The sequence below is a fragment of the Passer domesticus genome, chromosome 23 (genome assembly GCF_036417665.1).
Source record: "Passer domesticus isolate bPasDom1 chromosome 23, bPasDom1.hap1, whole genome shotgun sequence".
Taxonomy (NCBI): domain Eukaryota; kingdom Metazoa; phylum Chordata; class Aves; order Passeriformes; family Passeridae; genus Passer; species Passer domesticus.
In genome coordinates this window covers 6,938,744-6,951,863 of record NC_087496.1, presented here as the reverse complement: position 1 = coordinate 6,951,863, position 13,120 = coordinate 6,938,744, and the positions used below count along the sequence as shown (strand labels likewise).

The window sequence follows — 13,120 nt, the reverse complement described above, 5'->3', positions numbered from 1 at the left end:
GGCTGCCCCAAGGCATGCCCCCAGCTCCAGAAGGGCTGCTCCACAGCACACCCCTGGCGCTCGCCCCGCGCACCAGGCACAGCCTCTTCCCGCAGAGGACAAACAGCCAGGAGCACCAGGGTGCCTTTATCCACCGCCCATGCCAAGGCAGGAGCAGCCCAGAGCCCACGCCAGGCGCAGGTAAAGGCTCTGGGCGAGCCGCCACGGTGGCTCCTGGTGCTGGGAAATTTTGGCAGGATAAACAAGCGCCGGGCACGGCGAGGAGCCGAGCACTGCAGGCTTCTCCTCCGTGCATTTAATGAGGTTTCCATGTTTCATTTCAGAGACAAACGAGCGCTGTGCCACACTGGGGGGCCGAGATGGGAGAGATTAGAATCCGCGAGCTGCACCGTTCGCTGCGCCCAGCGCGGGAACATCATGTAAATATAATGCCAATATAAATCAGGCGGCAGAGCCATCCAGCAGCATCACGCAGGGAGACGCTTCCCTGGCTCCCAGCCCCTCAGTTGTGGCCAGTCCGTTCCTCATCACACCACTCGCCTCCCCTCTGCCTGCCAGACCATCTCGCTGCTCAACTCTCCGCTTGCCAGCCACCCATTTCTGTTTATTTCATAAACAGGGGCAGAAATAAGCAGCTAGAGCCCATCAAGGGATTTCTAAACTTCAGGGGTCCCTTGGATCAAATGTTTATCTGCTTTCGGTTCATACTTGAGCTCTTGTTCTACAGCAGGAGCACGTTAAAAGGATGTGCTTCGATGCCCAGAAATATTAAGTATCTGAAAGGTTTATCATGCATTAAGCAATTCATTTTTTTTTATCCTATTATTCTAATGAAACTTCCATTGTATTGCTGTCCTCTCTCTGGAACCGCTTCGTGTTAACACTTTGCATCACCAGGACTGTTCAATGCTGAAGATATCTTTTAATTTTATTTTTTTTTTAAGAAATAAAATGTAAAATGAGGCCACGAGGAGTTGTGCTAATGGAGGCTTTTAATTTGCTCCTCTCCAAAGAGATAGCTCTGTGGGAAGAGATCCCTTTTCCAAGAAGCTGGGGCTGAAAAGATGCAAAAAGCAATAAACCAGTGCAGCTCTTTATTATTTTGACTATTGGGGGTCGAAAGGAATCATGGCATCCTCGACGGTTATTTGTTTCCAGGTTTGTTTTTTTTCCTTTTAGCACGGCGAAAAATGCAAATGTAAGCAAAGCAGACGCTGGCACGTTCAGCTCAGCAGATCTGAAGCACAATAGCGATTTTGGGTAAAGCTCCCAAAAGCAGCTGCACCCCAGCTCGAATAAAGCCGCTATTCCATAATTAATAATTGATGGAATAATTGATCATCACCACACGACTGGAGAGGGTGCCCTATTAAACCTCGGTAAATATTTTTCATTGGATTAACATTCAGCTAACGGGGTAATGGGCAGCAAGAGAGGTCTCATGCAAGGAAGCAGCTCCGTCCCCTTTCTTTCACTTTCCTCATTTCCTAAAATTTCCCCCTTGCTGTTCTCAAATGTCAGAGACGATAATTAGGGCAAATGTCATTTTCCGTCCTCCGAGCAGACAATTTTCCAAGAGGTGGGCGCTTCCAGCACCCGCATCCGCAGGTCGGGTGGTGGGCAAAGAGGTAATTTATTACAGAAACATAATTAAAAATTCCCGCAGATCCGGAAATGGGCAATTCCTTTATGTAACACGGATCGATTGTTGTAACAAACGCAGTGGGATTTAAGTGCCCGTGCTCCGCGCAGCTCCTGCCTCTCTTTAATTGCATCTAGAGCAGAGACTCGCTTGGAGTATCACCTCGCTGGATGTGGGCAGCATCCACTTAATGCCCAACTTTAAATTAATCCGTAATCTTCCAGCGTGTGTCTCCTTGACACGCTTGTTCCACGGCTCTCCCCATCCCCCCCCCACCTATGATTTATCTATAATCTGATTGATGCCAAGCCCTTGGGTTACACTTCACACGGCATTCCTAGGGGGAAGGATGCGAATTTTAAAGCATGGCTGGGTTTCGCCTGCTGACGGGATCGGGCTGAGAAGCGCTTGGGAGACGCGGAGCGCTCGGTCCCGGCGAGGCCCCGCCGGAGGATGCTGCGCCCGTCGGTGCGGGGTCCCGGCCGCCCCGGGGGCTCGGCCGCGGAGCCGCTCCGGGATGCGCCGGCACCGAGCGGTCCCGCTCCGCGTTCCGAGCCCCGCTCCGCGCTCCGAGCCCCGCTCCGAGCCCCGAGCCCCGCTCCGAGCCCCAAGCCCCGAGCCCCGCGCTGCGCCGCGCCGTCCGGGGCGAGCGCTCCGGGAGAGCGCACCGACAACCCCGGCCACTCGGGGAGGGCGCAGCGACAGCGCGGCACCGAGAGCCCCGGGACCCCGGGGAGGTCACACCGAGCCCCCGGAGACCCCGGAGAGGGCATCTCGAAATCCCAGCAGGGCTCACCGAAACCCTCGGGACGCCGCTGAGGGCGCACCGAGAGCCCAGGAAGGCGCACCGAGAGCCCCGGGACGCCGGGGAGGGCGCACCGAGAGATGCGCGACGGCGAAACGGAGCACCGAGAGCCCCGGGGAGCGGGCAGCCCGTGCCACCCGCCCGGCCCCGCTGCCAGGGACCCCCCGCCGCCCCCGCCGCGGTCCGCACGTACCTTTCGGCAAAGAGTACAGCAGGAGAAAAGTTACCAGCCACATGCCATACAGAGCAGCTCTGGCCCCGGGCTGCGGCGCAATTGCGGAGGTGCGGTGCCCCGGCGTGCCGCGCTCCTGCCGCCGCTGCCAGCCCGGCTGAGGTGCCCAGCGCCGCTCCCGCTCCGCCCCGCTCCGCTCCCGCCCGTGGGCCGGGCTCCCGCCCGCGCCCGCCCCCCCCGAGCCGCGCAGGGCTGGGGGCGGCCGCGGCCCCCGCCGGCAGAGCCCCTTCCTCCTCCTCCTCGGCGTGCGCAGGGGCCGGCAGAGCCCCTGGCATCCCCCGGGCTGCGCTGCCCCCCGCGCTCTCAGCCCCGCTCGCCCAGCCCGGCAAAGCGGCACCGCGCAGCCCTGGCCCGGCTGAGCCCTGTTCTGGCCCGGCTGAGCCCTGGCCTGGCCTGGATGAGCCCCGTCCTGGCCTGGCTGAGCCCCGTCCTGGCCCGGCTGAGCCCCGTCCTGGCCCGGCTGAGCCCTGTCCTGGCCTGGCTGAGCCCTGTGCTGGCCCGGCTGAGCCCCGTCCTGGCCCGGCTGAGCCCCGTTCTGGCCGCAGGGACGCGGGTGAGCGGCGCGCCTGGGCCAGCCGGGACTCGCACCCGCACTCCGCCGCTCCCCGGGCCGCCGCACGCTGGGGACGAAAGCAGTGCAGCGGTTTGGGTGGGAAGGGACCTTGCAGACCACGGGGACACCTTTCAGGGTGCTCCGAGCCTTGTCCAGAGTGGCTTTGGACACTTCTGAGGGTGGGAGGGCCGGGCTGTGTCAGCCCGTGGTGCTCCCGTGAGAGGGGACACGAGCAAGACAGGGCCAGCAGATTCATTACAGATTCATCCCTCCAGCCAGCAAATAACAAACAAATACCAGCTAATGCTTTACTTTGGGGTGTATTTATCCAAGGCTTAGCTCAAGCCGAAGCTTGTACTCCCCAAGACTTAGTCACACCAAAGCCAATTTGTCTGGACCGTTAGAGCATTCAGAGTGTCTTTTCTTGAAGTGATTATAGCAGGTTTTCTTTGCTTTCCAAAACAGCCTTTACAAGCCCAATTTGTTGGAAAATAAACAGAAAGAAAGATTAAAGCATTCAGATTTCAAACAAAACAACCAGCAGGAAAAACATTACGTTGGGATTTTTTAAAAAGCGCTGTTTAGATTTAATTGAGAACGCAACTATCGTCACGGAAATTGGGAAAACAACAGCCCCGTGGCCATTTCCAGCCCTCACTGCAAGCATTCACACCTAGAGGTGAAGAGCTCACCGAGGGGTGCCCGTGGGTGGGAGGTTCCCATTTCAGAGCAGGGACACGGAGCAGCTGCCAGGACTCAGGGTCCTCCATGCCCACCCCGTGTCCCCTGTCCCCTCCCTGCTCCCGGCCACGCTGTCACCTTAGTGACCAGCACAGCGAGGCCACTGCCACCTGCCCCCTCACAGAAACAGGGGCAAACACTGTGCCCATGCTGTGCGGCTCTGCCACACCACAGCCTTCCCTCCTCTTCCTCCCCGAGGATGTTCCTCCTCTTCCTCGGCGCTGCCGAGCTCCGTAGCGCCGCCACCACCCCCTCCCCAGCCCGTTCCCAGGCCACCTCAGCGGCTCGTGGGTGTCGCAGCCCTCCCACGCGGGCACGTGCCGCTCGCCAGCCCCCTGGCCGGCGTCCCGAGGGGCGGCGAGGCGGCAGCTGATGCACACGCGGGTGCCCACACACCCCTCCGAGGTGCGTTCCAGTCGCCACCCACACCCGCCGTGCAGATGTTCGCTGATGCTTGGCCGGGAAATTGGTATGCAGGCCCACACCCAGGCAAGCGGCAAAGCCCGGGCTCTGGGGAGCCCCCAGCCACATGCCAGGCATCTGCCCCCTTCCCTCGGCGGCAGCTGCTGCAGGATGGCAGCACAGCCCGGCCCAGCCTGCTCGCAGCGAGCTGCCAGCCCCGGAACCCGCTGCAGCACTTGGCAAAGCAGCACGCAGCGCGTCGGCCTCAGGTGTGATCGGTGCCCTCCTACACGGGGGGGTGAATGGAACGGGGATGTGTGGGCTGGCAGGGCACTCGCTGGCACAGCACCCACCCCACAGATCCCTGTGCCAGGCATGTGAGCAGGGGGAGTAAATGCTGCTCGCCCGTTCATTTTTAGCTCCCGTGGCTGCTCAGCAGCTCCTGTGAGTTTCCTCACCATGCCCAGCTCAGAGGATCAACCCAGCACCCTGATGTCCCCCGCCAAGGGCTCCTCCCTCCAGGACAGGAGCTGCTGGGAGCAGCACCAGGGTGCAAACAAGGCTGGCAGGGTGAGGGCTCAGCCCAGCTCACACTGGGGGAGCCCTGGTGAGTCCTTGAGCCGCCTGTGCCTCACTCCTGCCCTGTTTGCTCCTCCACGGATGGCTCAGCCCAGGCCCTTTGCATGGCTCAGCCCAGGCCCTCTGCCAGCTCGCTGAGCCCGGGCACACGTGCAGGGCTGGCAGCACTGGGCAGGCAGCCAGAGCTCCCAGAGCAGGAGCTCCTGCCAGCCCACACCTGGGGCTCAGCCCTTGCCACCGTTTGGGGACAGCAGCGTCCCCACGGCTGCGTTTGGATGCACACAGGAAGCGTTTGTGTGTCGCCTTTGCATGCGCAAAGCCCGCAAAGCTGGTGTCCTGCTAGCAACCAGACTGCACCGTGTGCTTCGTGTGGCTGCGATGAGGAAAGGCAGGAAATCTCCACGGTAATTATTTGGGCAGCGCTGACCTGCGCTTGGGCAGCTCGGGCGGCTCGCGGGAATGCTGGCCAGCAGTGGCTCCTGAGGAGAGCCTGTCTCAGGCTGTCTGTAGCCACTGCCCTGCTCCCAGGCAGCCAGCAGCCTGCCAGAGCCAGCAGCCAGCCCAGCTGCACGGTTCAGAGGTGAAGCTCACATTGAGGAATTAATTCCCTGGCCCAAACTCTGCATGAGAGGAGAGATGATAGCAACGCATGCCCACGCACAGCTCTGGGAGGAGGGACCCTCTGTGCTTCACCACGGCACAAACTGCACAGGGGGGTCCTGCTGCCTCCCCTGAGGGCATGGGGCATCCTGCAGCCCTTTGGAAACAGCCCCCCACTTCCATCTCCCCCTTCCCTGGCATTTCTTCTGCCTCTGGGCAGAACCACACTCAGCCCCAGGCTACCCCAGAGCTCTGGGGATTGCCGCAGTGTCCCGTGCTCACACAGCTCACACACCCCGTTAGCCAGCGAGGCGTTTCCCCCTAAAGGCAATTGCACTAATACTCCAAAACCCCACTCTCCTGCGGGCACAGAGAGGAGAACAGGCATGGGGAGGGCTGGCACAGCATCCCCAGCCCCCGGGGCAGCCCCAGCCGAAAGGTTGTGCCCCGTGCTGGGCACAGGCACCGCAGTCCGCATCCCTCCGGCCAGGGCACACCTCACCCCAGCCGGGTCCCAGCCCCGTGCCCTGGGCCGCCCTCGCAGACAAATCCCCGGAGGAAGCGGTCATTAAAACAACAGGGCTACTTATCTGTCTGGAGCCGATTGCCGCAAAGCACTTCCCACGCATCATCATCGCCCACTTACCCTCGCAGCACCTCTGCGGGCAGGGCCAGCCCGCTGTGACCCCTCACTGCACACCCCGGCCCACGGGGACAAAGGGCTGAGTCCTGCCCAGCCCCTGCTGCCAGCCCAGTCCCCCAGTCGGGCTCTGGGGGTAACTGCAGCATGGGTTTCAGCTGATTTCGGGGTACATCTGTGTGGAAGTAGGATTCCTTCCAGCAAAACCTGTCCTGGAACCCCGTGCCCCTCCTCCCAAGTTGCCCCCAACCCCAAGGCTGGCCCTGTGTGGATGCTGAGGGGGGGAGGATCCCACCTGGCCTGTGGCTGCAGCCCCCCGTGCCTCAGTTTCCCCAGTGGCAGAGGGGAGCAGGCTGCTGGATAAACGCCCTGAGGGTGGCCAGGGGCTTGTGCCTCAGTAGCACCCCTGGACAAACAGTGCCAGCAGCTCAGTGTACCCAAAATCCACATCCTGCTCGAGCCCCTTGGGTCGTGCGCTGCAGGAACAGCGTTTCCATGAGGGATCCCTGGCACTCGTGACTGTGAACAGACAGGACACGGAAACGGGGAACAGCTTAAACCTTCCAGCCCAAACCATCCCGCGGTTCTGTTCTCTGCCGAGGGCTCCGCGTGCCCCTGGCCGGGCAGCCGGCACGGAAAGGAAAAGCCTTCCCAAGGAAAAGCTCTTTCCCGGCAAGAAGCTGGGATTTGGTTCCCTCTAGTGTCTCCTGTAGTGTCGCTGCTCTCCGCGGCTGAGCGGGGACAGGGGGAGCGGGGACAGGGCCAGGGGCTTCACCCAGGAGAGCAGGGACCCTGGCCTCGGCAGCTCCAGCGGCTTTGCACAGTTTCAGCAAGCTCCAGGGGCTAGACAGGCTGCCCAGGACAGCGGTGGAGGGATTTAAAGCAGGGATTTGAAAGACAGATGTGTGCAGATGTGAGCTCTGGGGGACAGGGTTTAGTGCTGGCCTTGGCAGCGTTGGTTAATGGACTTGGATGGTCTTAGAGGGGTTTTCCAACCTCTGTGACTCCAAGGCACGGTCCTGAGGCACAGGGCTGGGCTCATGGGGACCCTCCTCTGCTTCCAGCCACATCCCACTGTGAATCCCACCGGGAAGAGCCAGCCTGTCCATCCCGGGCTGCACTCCCACAGTGTGGCTGCCTGGGGCAGCTACTCCCAACCACCCCCTTTGGGGCAGGTGTGACACGAAATGGGGGCTGGAATGCCTTTCCTGGGGCTGTAGGATAATTCCAGCCCTCGGAGCGCTGCTGGTTTTGCCGAGGTGCTGCTGCTGCATACGCTGCCTTTCCGGGAGCAGAGCAGAGCAGAGGGAGGCCGAGGCACGTGGCTGGCTCCCCGCCAGCCCAGCCCATCTCTCCTCTCTCCAGTGCTCCTCTCTGGCTCCCTGAGTCACCATTTGCTGCTCTCCTCTTTAAACTAACGAGGAGACATTTTGCATTCGCGTTTCCTCATGGGCGAAATGCGTCCCTGGCACCACGGGGCAGGGCTGGCAGCTCCTCCCTGGCTGCTCCTGCTGCCTCATCCCCTCGCTTCCAGTTGGGATGAACGCAGGCACAGGCCAAGCCAGAGCCCCTCTCCCTCCTACCTGTCCATGCAGAGCCCAGCAAAGCAAACAGGGAATAAATAACCAGCGCCAAGGGGAAGCTGTTTGGCTCTGGAAGCCTTCCCGGAGGAAAAGGGCACTCCAGTTGTCCGCTGTATTATTTACCCAATCCCCTTTGTGCCGCAGAAAAAGATTTACTCTGAGAAGATTAATGGCTCAGGGGGCTGTGAGAGAAATCCCCCGGGATTGCCTGGTTCAGGGGAGAAGGCAAACACCTCCTCGCAAGGCCAGGGAGCACAGGGAGCACAGGGAAAGGGCTGAGGGGCTGGCTTTGTCCCCTCTGATGGGGACAGTGGCGCGCCCTGGGAGAGCAGGACCCTCTCATCGGGCCAGTGGCAGGAGGAAGGAGCCACAGTGCCCTTTTCCTGGGGTAAAGCCAAAGCCCCAGGGCTCAACATCCACAACAAATGACTCTGGAGGCCTGGAGAGCTGCTGGCAGCCCCTCTACCCCGGCTCAGAGAGGGCACACCTCCTGTGCATCCTTCACTGCTTTGTGCCCGTCCTCTGCTGCTGGCTGGGCTGCTCACAGCCGAGCCCTGAGGAGACCCTGAGTGCCAGATGTGCAAGGTTTGGGTGCTGGGTGTGCCCTGCCCTGCCCCTGTCCCCCGTCGGTGTCCCCAGCTGGGCTGCGGGGCCGTGCAGGTGCGGGCACACGCGGGTGTCCCCAAGCCGTGCAGAATAATGCCATTAATGCCATCTGGTGCCGAGACAGAGCCAGACAGGGCTTTTCACCCCCCTAATCCCCGGCCCCAGAGCCACGGGGGTCCTGTCTGGGGAGGGGAGGGCAGGGCTGCGGCCCTGGCAGGCTCGGGAGCCAGGAAAGAGGGGAATCCTGGGGCTCGGGGCTGAGGACGGGCTCGCTTCACACCCTGCTGCCTTCCTGCCTGCTGGCACCTTCAGCTTTTGGGGGACACAGCCCCACCACACACGGGCAGGGCAGGTCTGTGTGGCCAAAGCCTTCCGTGCTCCTAAACAGGCACTTTGCATAGAACCTCAGGATCATTTAGTTTGACAAACAGCTCGAAGAGGGATGGAGCTTAACCATTAACCATTTTGTCCCTCGGTGGAAGGGCTCCTGCTCCTGCTTGAGCTGTGCAAAGCTGCAACGAGTCTTTATTAGTGGGTCACTGTCAAGTCAAAATTATATTCCAAAATAATCTCCTTAGTGTGTTAAATAAGCACCTCAGATTAGACAAATTGCACGGATTTTGCCTAATAACCTTGCCCCAGCTAATCCTATTTTTCTGCCAATGTCTGACCTCCATCGGAGCCCACACGAACCCAGGAGTTGGTTTCTCCACCCCGGTGGTGCTGGGATGGTCAGGGTCACTGAAGGCAGCCCCTTGCACACCTGAACACCCCCAGTGGCTTCAGGCGAGGGGAGGAAACCCCCTGAGCTGGGGTTTCTCATCCAACCCATTCCCTGCTCAAGCACCCCCAGAGTGATGAGGCTGGGAGTGAGTTCTGCACTGCATCCCCCCTGAACCCTCCTCCTCTGCTTGTTTGGGTGCCCGAGGTCCTTTTTGGCTTCAGGGGTGGGGGACAAGCAGCCCTGTGCCCTCGTCACTAGGTGTCACCTCCCTCCTCCTCACTCTTCACCCAATTGCGGGAGAGTTTTCCTCTCTTTTGTCCTTTTTTTCTTCTTTTTTTTTTTTTTTCTTCCTGGTTGAAGCTGAGAGAGCCCGAGAGCTCTCACCGAGCTCCGTGCTTCACCCGAGCCCCGTTCCAGACAGAGAGGATCTCCCAGCAGGGCAGGGAGGGATTAAAAAGAGGGAAAATCCCCCAAACGCGTGGGTCAAGATAAAGGCAGTTTATAAAGTGAAAGCAGAGGGAGCGTGAGTGCAAGAAAAAGGAAAAAGGAAATGCAGGAGGTGAAATTCTCCCCTTGCCATCTGCAGGTGATGCCCAACCCCTTCTTGGGAAATCCGAATTGTTCTGTAAGGCAAACGTGCCTCACAAACACCCCCCTTTCTCTGCCTTTCCTTTTCTTCTCTACCTGAGCAGGTGTCACCTGCTCTGGGATGTCCCTTTGGTCGCTTTGGGGTTGTCCTGGCCGTGTCCCCTGCCAGGATCCTGCCCACTCCAGGGACAGCGCTGCTGTGGGAGCAGCAGGAACCCAAACTGGAGTGCTCCCAACACCTTCCCAGCTCCCAACACAGCCCAGCAATGCCAGGGATGCCAGGGGGAGAATTAACCCCATCTCAGCCAGGCACGAGGGCACAAAGAGCCCCACAGAGCTGCCAGCTGCTGCCTGGGCACCCCAAGGGAAAGGCAGGTGCCGCAGGATCCAGGACCCGCAGCTGGGGGAAGAAACATCCGGAGCAAAGCCAGGGCCTGCCCCGCGCCTCGGGCTGCGGGAACTTTGCTGGGTGTGCGAGGAAGGCGCCTGCAGGGCAGAAAAGTGGTTGGGTCTGGGCCAGGAGAGTGGGCGATTCAAATGCCTCGGGCACGCAGTTTAACCTCTGGGAGCTTGAACTTTATTAGCCAAGAAACTCTCGCTGGGTCTAAGAGAGGGGGAAGCACGAGGGCAATTTGCCTTCTGGCCGTGCCGGGTAATGGGTCCAGTGGAGCGGGGTGAGGGTGGCCGCTGGCCAGGAGCGCTGGGCTTCGGCTGCAGCTCTGCTTCCATGGTGGCATCACAGCCCTGGGACTGCAGAGAGGCAGGGTGGCATGGCCAGCGTGCCCCTCTCCTCCCGGGACAGACACCCAGGGGTGCTCCCCTGAAGCAGGAGCACCCCAAAGCATCGCTGGCAGCGCAGGGAGCCTTCAGCCTCCTACCTGCACCTACAGCTCCTCCTCGCTGCCTTGCCTGTGGAGCAAAAAGCAAAGGGAGAAGGGTTACACCGGGCAGTGTGGCTGAGAGGGGGGAACACGGGCTGAACCCTGGCCCTGCCAGCTGGCAGGGCTGCAACAGGCAGCAGAGATGAAACCGTGCCATACCCACCTCCTCTTCTTCCTCCCTCCGCAGTGGAAGCGCTGGCCTGGGGGCGAGAGGAGCGACTGAGGCCGAGCTGCCCCCACCCCGTCACACCCACCCTGCAGCCCTGGCACTGCCCGCAGGCTCCTGCCCAGGCTGCCCCATGACTGCCAGTGCTTTCTCCCTAAAATTGGTGGGCAGCATCCCTGCAGCAGCTGTGAGCGTGGGCACCCTGCACCAAGCGGTGCCAGAACACCCAGGCAGGGCCACAGGGTGCCCTGCACACTCAGCACCGGGCCAGCCTGGGAGCTGCTGAGGTTTGAGGGCTCTGGGAGCGCTCTCTGGAAATGTCAGAGTTTTCTCGGCTATTTTTAATGAGTGACCTTCCCTCTGAAGCCCGGGCGCTGGCAGGGAAACACAAAATATTTACGTGGTCTCCCTCCCAACTCGCCCTGTGCTGGGAGCGTGCCTGGATGGAAAGTTCCCAGGCAGTCCCGGGGGCAGGCTGTGCCCACCCCGGTGCTGTGGGGGCAGAGTTGGTGACCCCCAGCCCCCTCCAGGCCAGAGGAGGGGCTGAGTGGAGCACAGAGCAGAGCCAAGGGGTGCCCGGTCCGCCCAGGCACTTACTGAGGATGATGAGGAGCCCAATGACAAAAGCCACCACGGCGAAGATCAGCCCCCCGTTGCGGATGGTGTCATAGTCTGGGGAGGAGGAGGAGGAGAGCCGGGAGGTGTCAGGGCAGCCCCTGGGGGCACAGAGCCAGCAGGGTGGCAGGGGGCTGCCCGTGCCCCTGCCCTGCCTGCCCGGGCACACACTCACCGTAGCTGAACCTGTCCTGGCCCTGCTCGGGCACTTGCTCTGAAAAGAGGAGAAACTCCAGTGAGAGCCACGTCCTCGGGGTGTGCAGGGGGAGAGACCAGGACCGAGGACTGCAAGTGACAGTGCTGTGACCTCCTTGGCACGCGGCTGAGCCAGGAAACTCCTGGGTCTCACCCTGGGAGCTCTAAGGTCCTGGGCAAACTCACGGGATGCACTTGCAGGCTGCACTGCAGGATGCTGGGGAGCCTTGGGGCTGCAGGTGCAGCTGCAGGCAGCGACGCAGCCCCACTGCCCTGCAGGGCTCCAGCAGCGGCTCTGTCCCTTCCGAGAACAGACTGAGCGACCCCTGAGGCTCACACCTCACACCCCAACCACCCTCCTCTGTGTCACCGAGCTCGTCACCGTGTCACCGCTCCAGCTGCCTTACCTGAGTGCTCAGCCCTCTGCCGGGAGCAGCTTGAAGGAGAAATCACCCCCAGGAGAAGCCAAATGCCAGCTCTGCCAGGGGGCTGTGGAGCTCTGAGGGTCCAACCCCATGTCTGCCCACCCCAAATCCTCGTGGAGAGCTTCCCCCTCGCAGGGAGCTGTCCCCAGGGAGGTGGCTGTCCTTACCGTCACCCATGGCCTCGGCGTGTCCGGCTGCGGCGGGCGCCTCGCTCTGCGAGTGGGCACCCACGGGAGCGCGCATTAATTGGGAGACAAACCTCATTAAACATTAATGGCCTCGGTGTAATGTTTATCGCAGTCACGAGGGGAGGCACAGGGCTCCCGCCCGCCTTTGGGAAAGAAGGAGGGGAGGGAAGGGCAGGGGCAGCACCCACCGTGCCAGCCGCCGCGGAGGGCTGGGCACCCCGAGCTGCGCGTCCTTGTCCCGGCCCTCCCTCTGTTCCCATTGTCAGCCCCGCTGGCCTTCACCTCCCGCCGCGGTGACGAGCCAGGGACGGGCTCTAATAGAGGCTGTGACTGCCTTTAGCAGGAGAGCAGCGGGCAGCACGGCCCGTCCTCACAGCCTGGCACCCAGGGTGTGCCCCCCGGCCGGGTCAGCCCCTCCGTGCCAGCTCTGTGCCATCCCAGGGCCCAGCAGGACCGCGATGTCCGTGGTGCATCCCTGCCGGTGGTGGGCACCGGGATGCCGTGCCCTCCCCGGGCGGTGCCAGCCCGGCGTGGCCAGCTGCCAGGAGGGCTGTGCAATCCAGTTTGCTCTAATCTCGCCATCAGCGAGCCGGAGTCACGCGCAGAAGCCGATTAAGCGGGGCGGCCGGGGGGGAGCCGGCCCCGAGGGATGCTCCCCTTGGCAGGGCCGGGGAGCACCAACACCCAGAGCCCCCGGCAGCCCGGCCCCGGTGCCACGGGGAGCAGCCAAGCCCCAGGAGGGTGCTGGCCTGTCGGGACCCAGGACATCTCTGGATGCCCTGGATGTCTCAAAGCCCTGGCAGGGGCTCGGAGACCCTGTCAGGAAGCCAAAGACACCTGGAAATTCGATCTCAACTCATGGAGCAAATTGCCAACCTTATATAAAGAATTACAGGCCACAAAAGTTTAAGTAGCATGGTAGTAGCAATCACAGGGTGAAGGAAAAATTTTTGGA

The 13,120-nt window shown here is 61.5% G+C and overlaps 2 protein-coding genes across 4 annotated transcripts in view; both read right to left on the bottom strand.

Annotated features, from left to right (window-relative positions):
• DSCAML1 (DS cell adhesion molecule like 1) overlaps positions 1-2,817 on the bottom strand; it is a 96,469-nt gene extending 93,652 nt beyond the window's left edge. For 2 of the 3 annotated variants that reach the window (XM_064397639.1, XM_064397640.1), the window contains exon 1: positions 2,641-2,812. In XM_064397639.1, the coding sequence (XP_064253709.1) occupies positions 2,641-2,683 (43 nt within the window). In that variant the 5' untranslated portion in view covers positions 2,684-2,812. Of the gene's footprint in view, positions 1-2,640 lie in introns of all 3 variants that reach the window. The other variant, XM_064397642.1, reaches the window with a different exon arrangement.
• Positions 2,818-10,249: 7,432 nt separating this feature from the next.
• Positions 10,250-12,638, bottom strand: FXYD2 (FXYD domain containing ion transport regulator 2). Its single transcript, XM_064397660.1, has 6 exons — positions 12,145-12,638; positions 11,533-11,571; positions 11,340-11,414; positions 10,740-10,776; positions 10,574-10,604; positions 10,250-10,445 (listed from the first exon to the last, which is right to left on the bottom strand). Exons 1-5 carry the CDS (start codon positions 12,239-12,241, stop codon positions 10,580-10,582), a joined length of 273 nt encoding a protein of 90 aa, XP_064253730.1. The 5' UTR covers positions 12,242-12,638; the 3' UTR covers positions 10,250-10,445; positions 10,574-10,579.
• Positions 12,639-13,120: the final 482 nt, after the last annotated feature.

Excerpts from the sequence above, each read along its gene's own strand:
- FXYD2 (XM_064397660.1), bottom strand. The coding sequence starts at position 12,241 with ATGAGGTTTGTCTCCCAATTAATGCGCGCTCCCGTGGGTGCCCACTCG. Across the intron at positions 11,415-11,532 it reads CCAGGACAGGTTCAGCTACG|ACTATGACACCATCCGCAAC; the intron begins GTGAGTGTGTGC and ends CCTCCTCCCCAG. Across the intron at positions 10,605-10,739 it reads GGAGGGAGGAAGAAGAGGAG|GCAAGGCAGCGAGGAGGAGC; the intron begins GTGGGTATGGCA and ends TTTGCTCCACAG.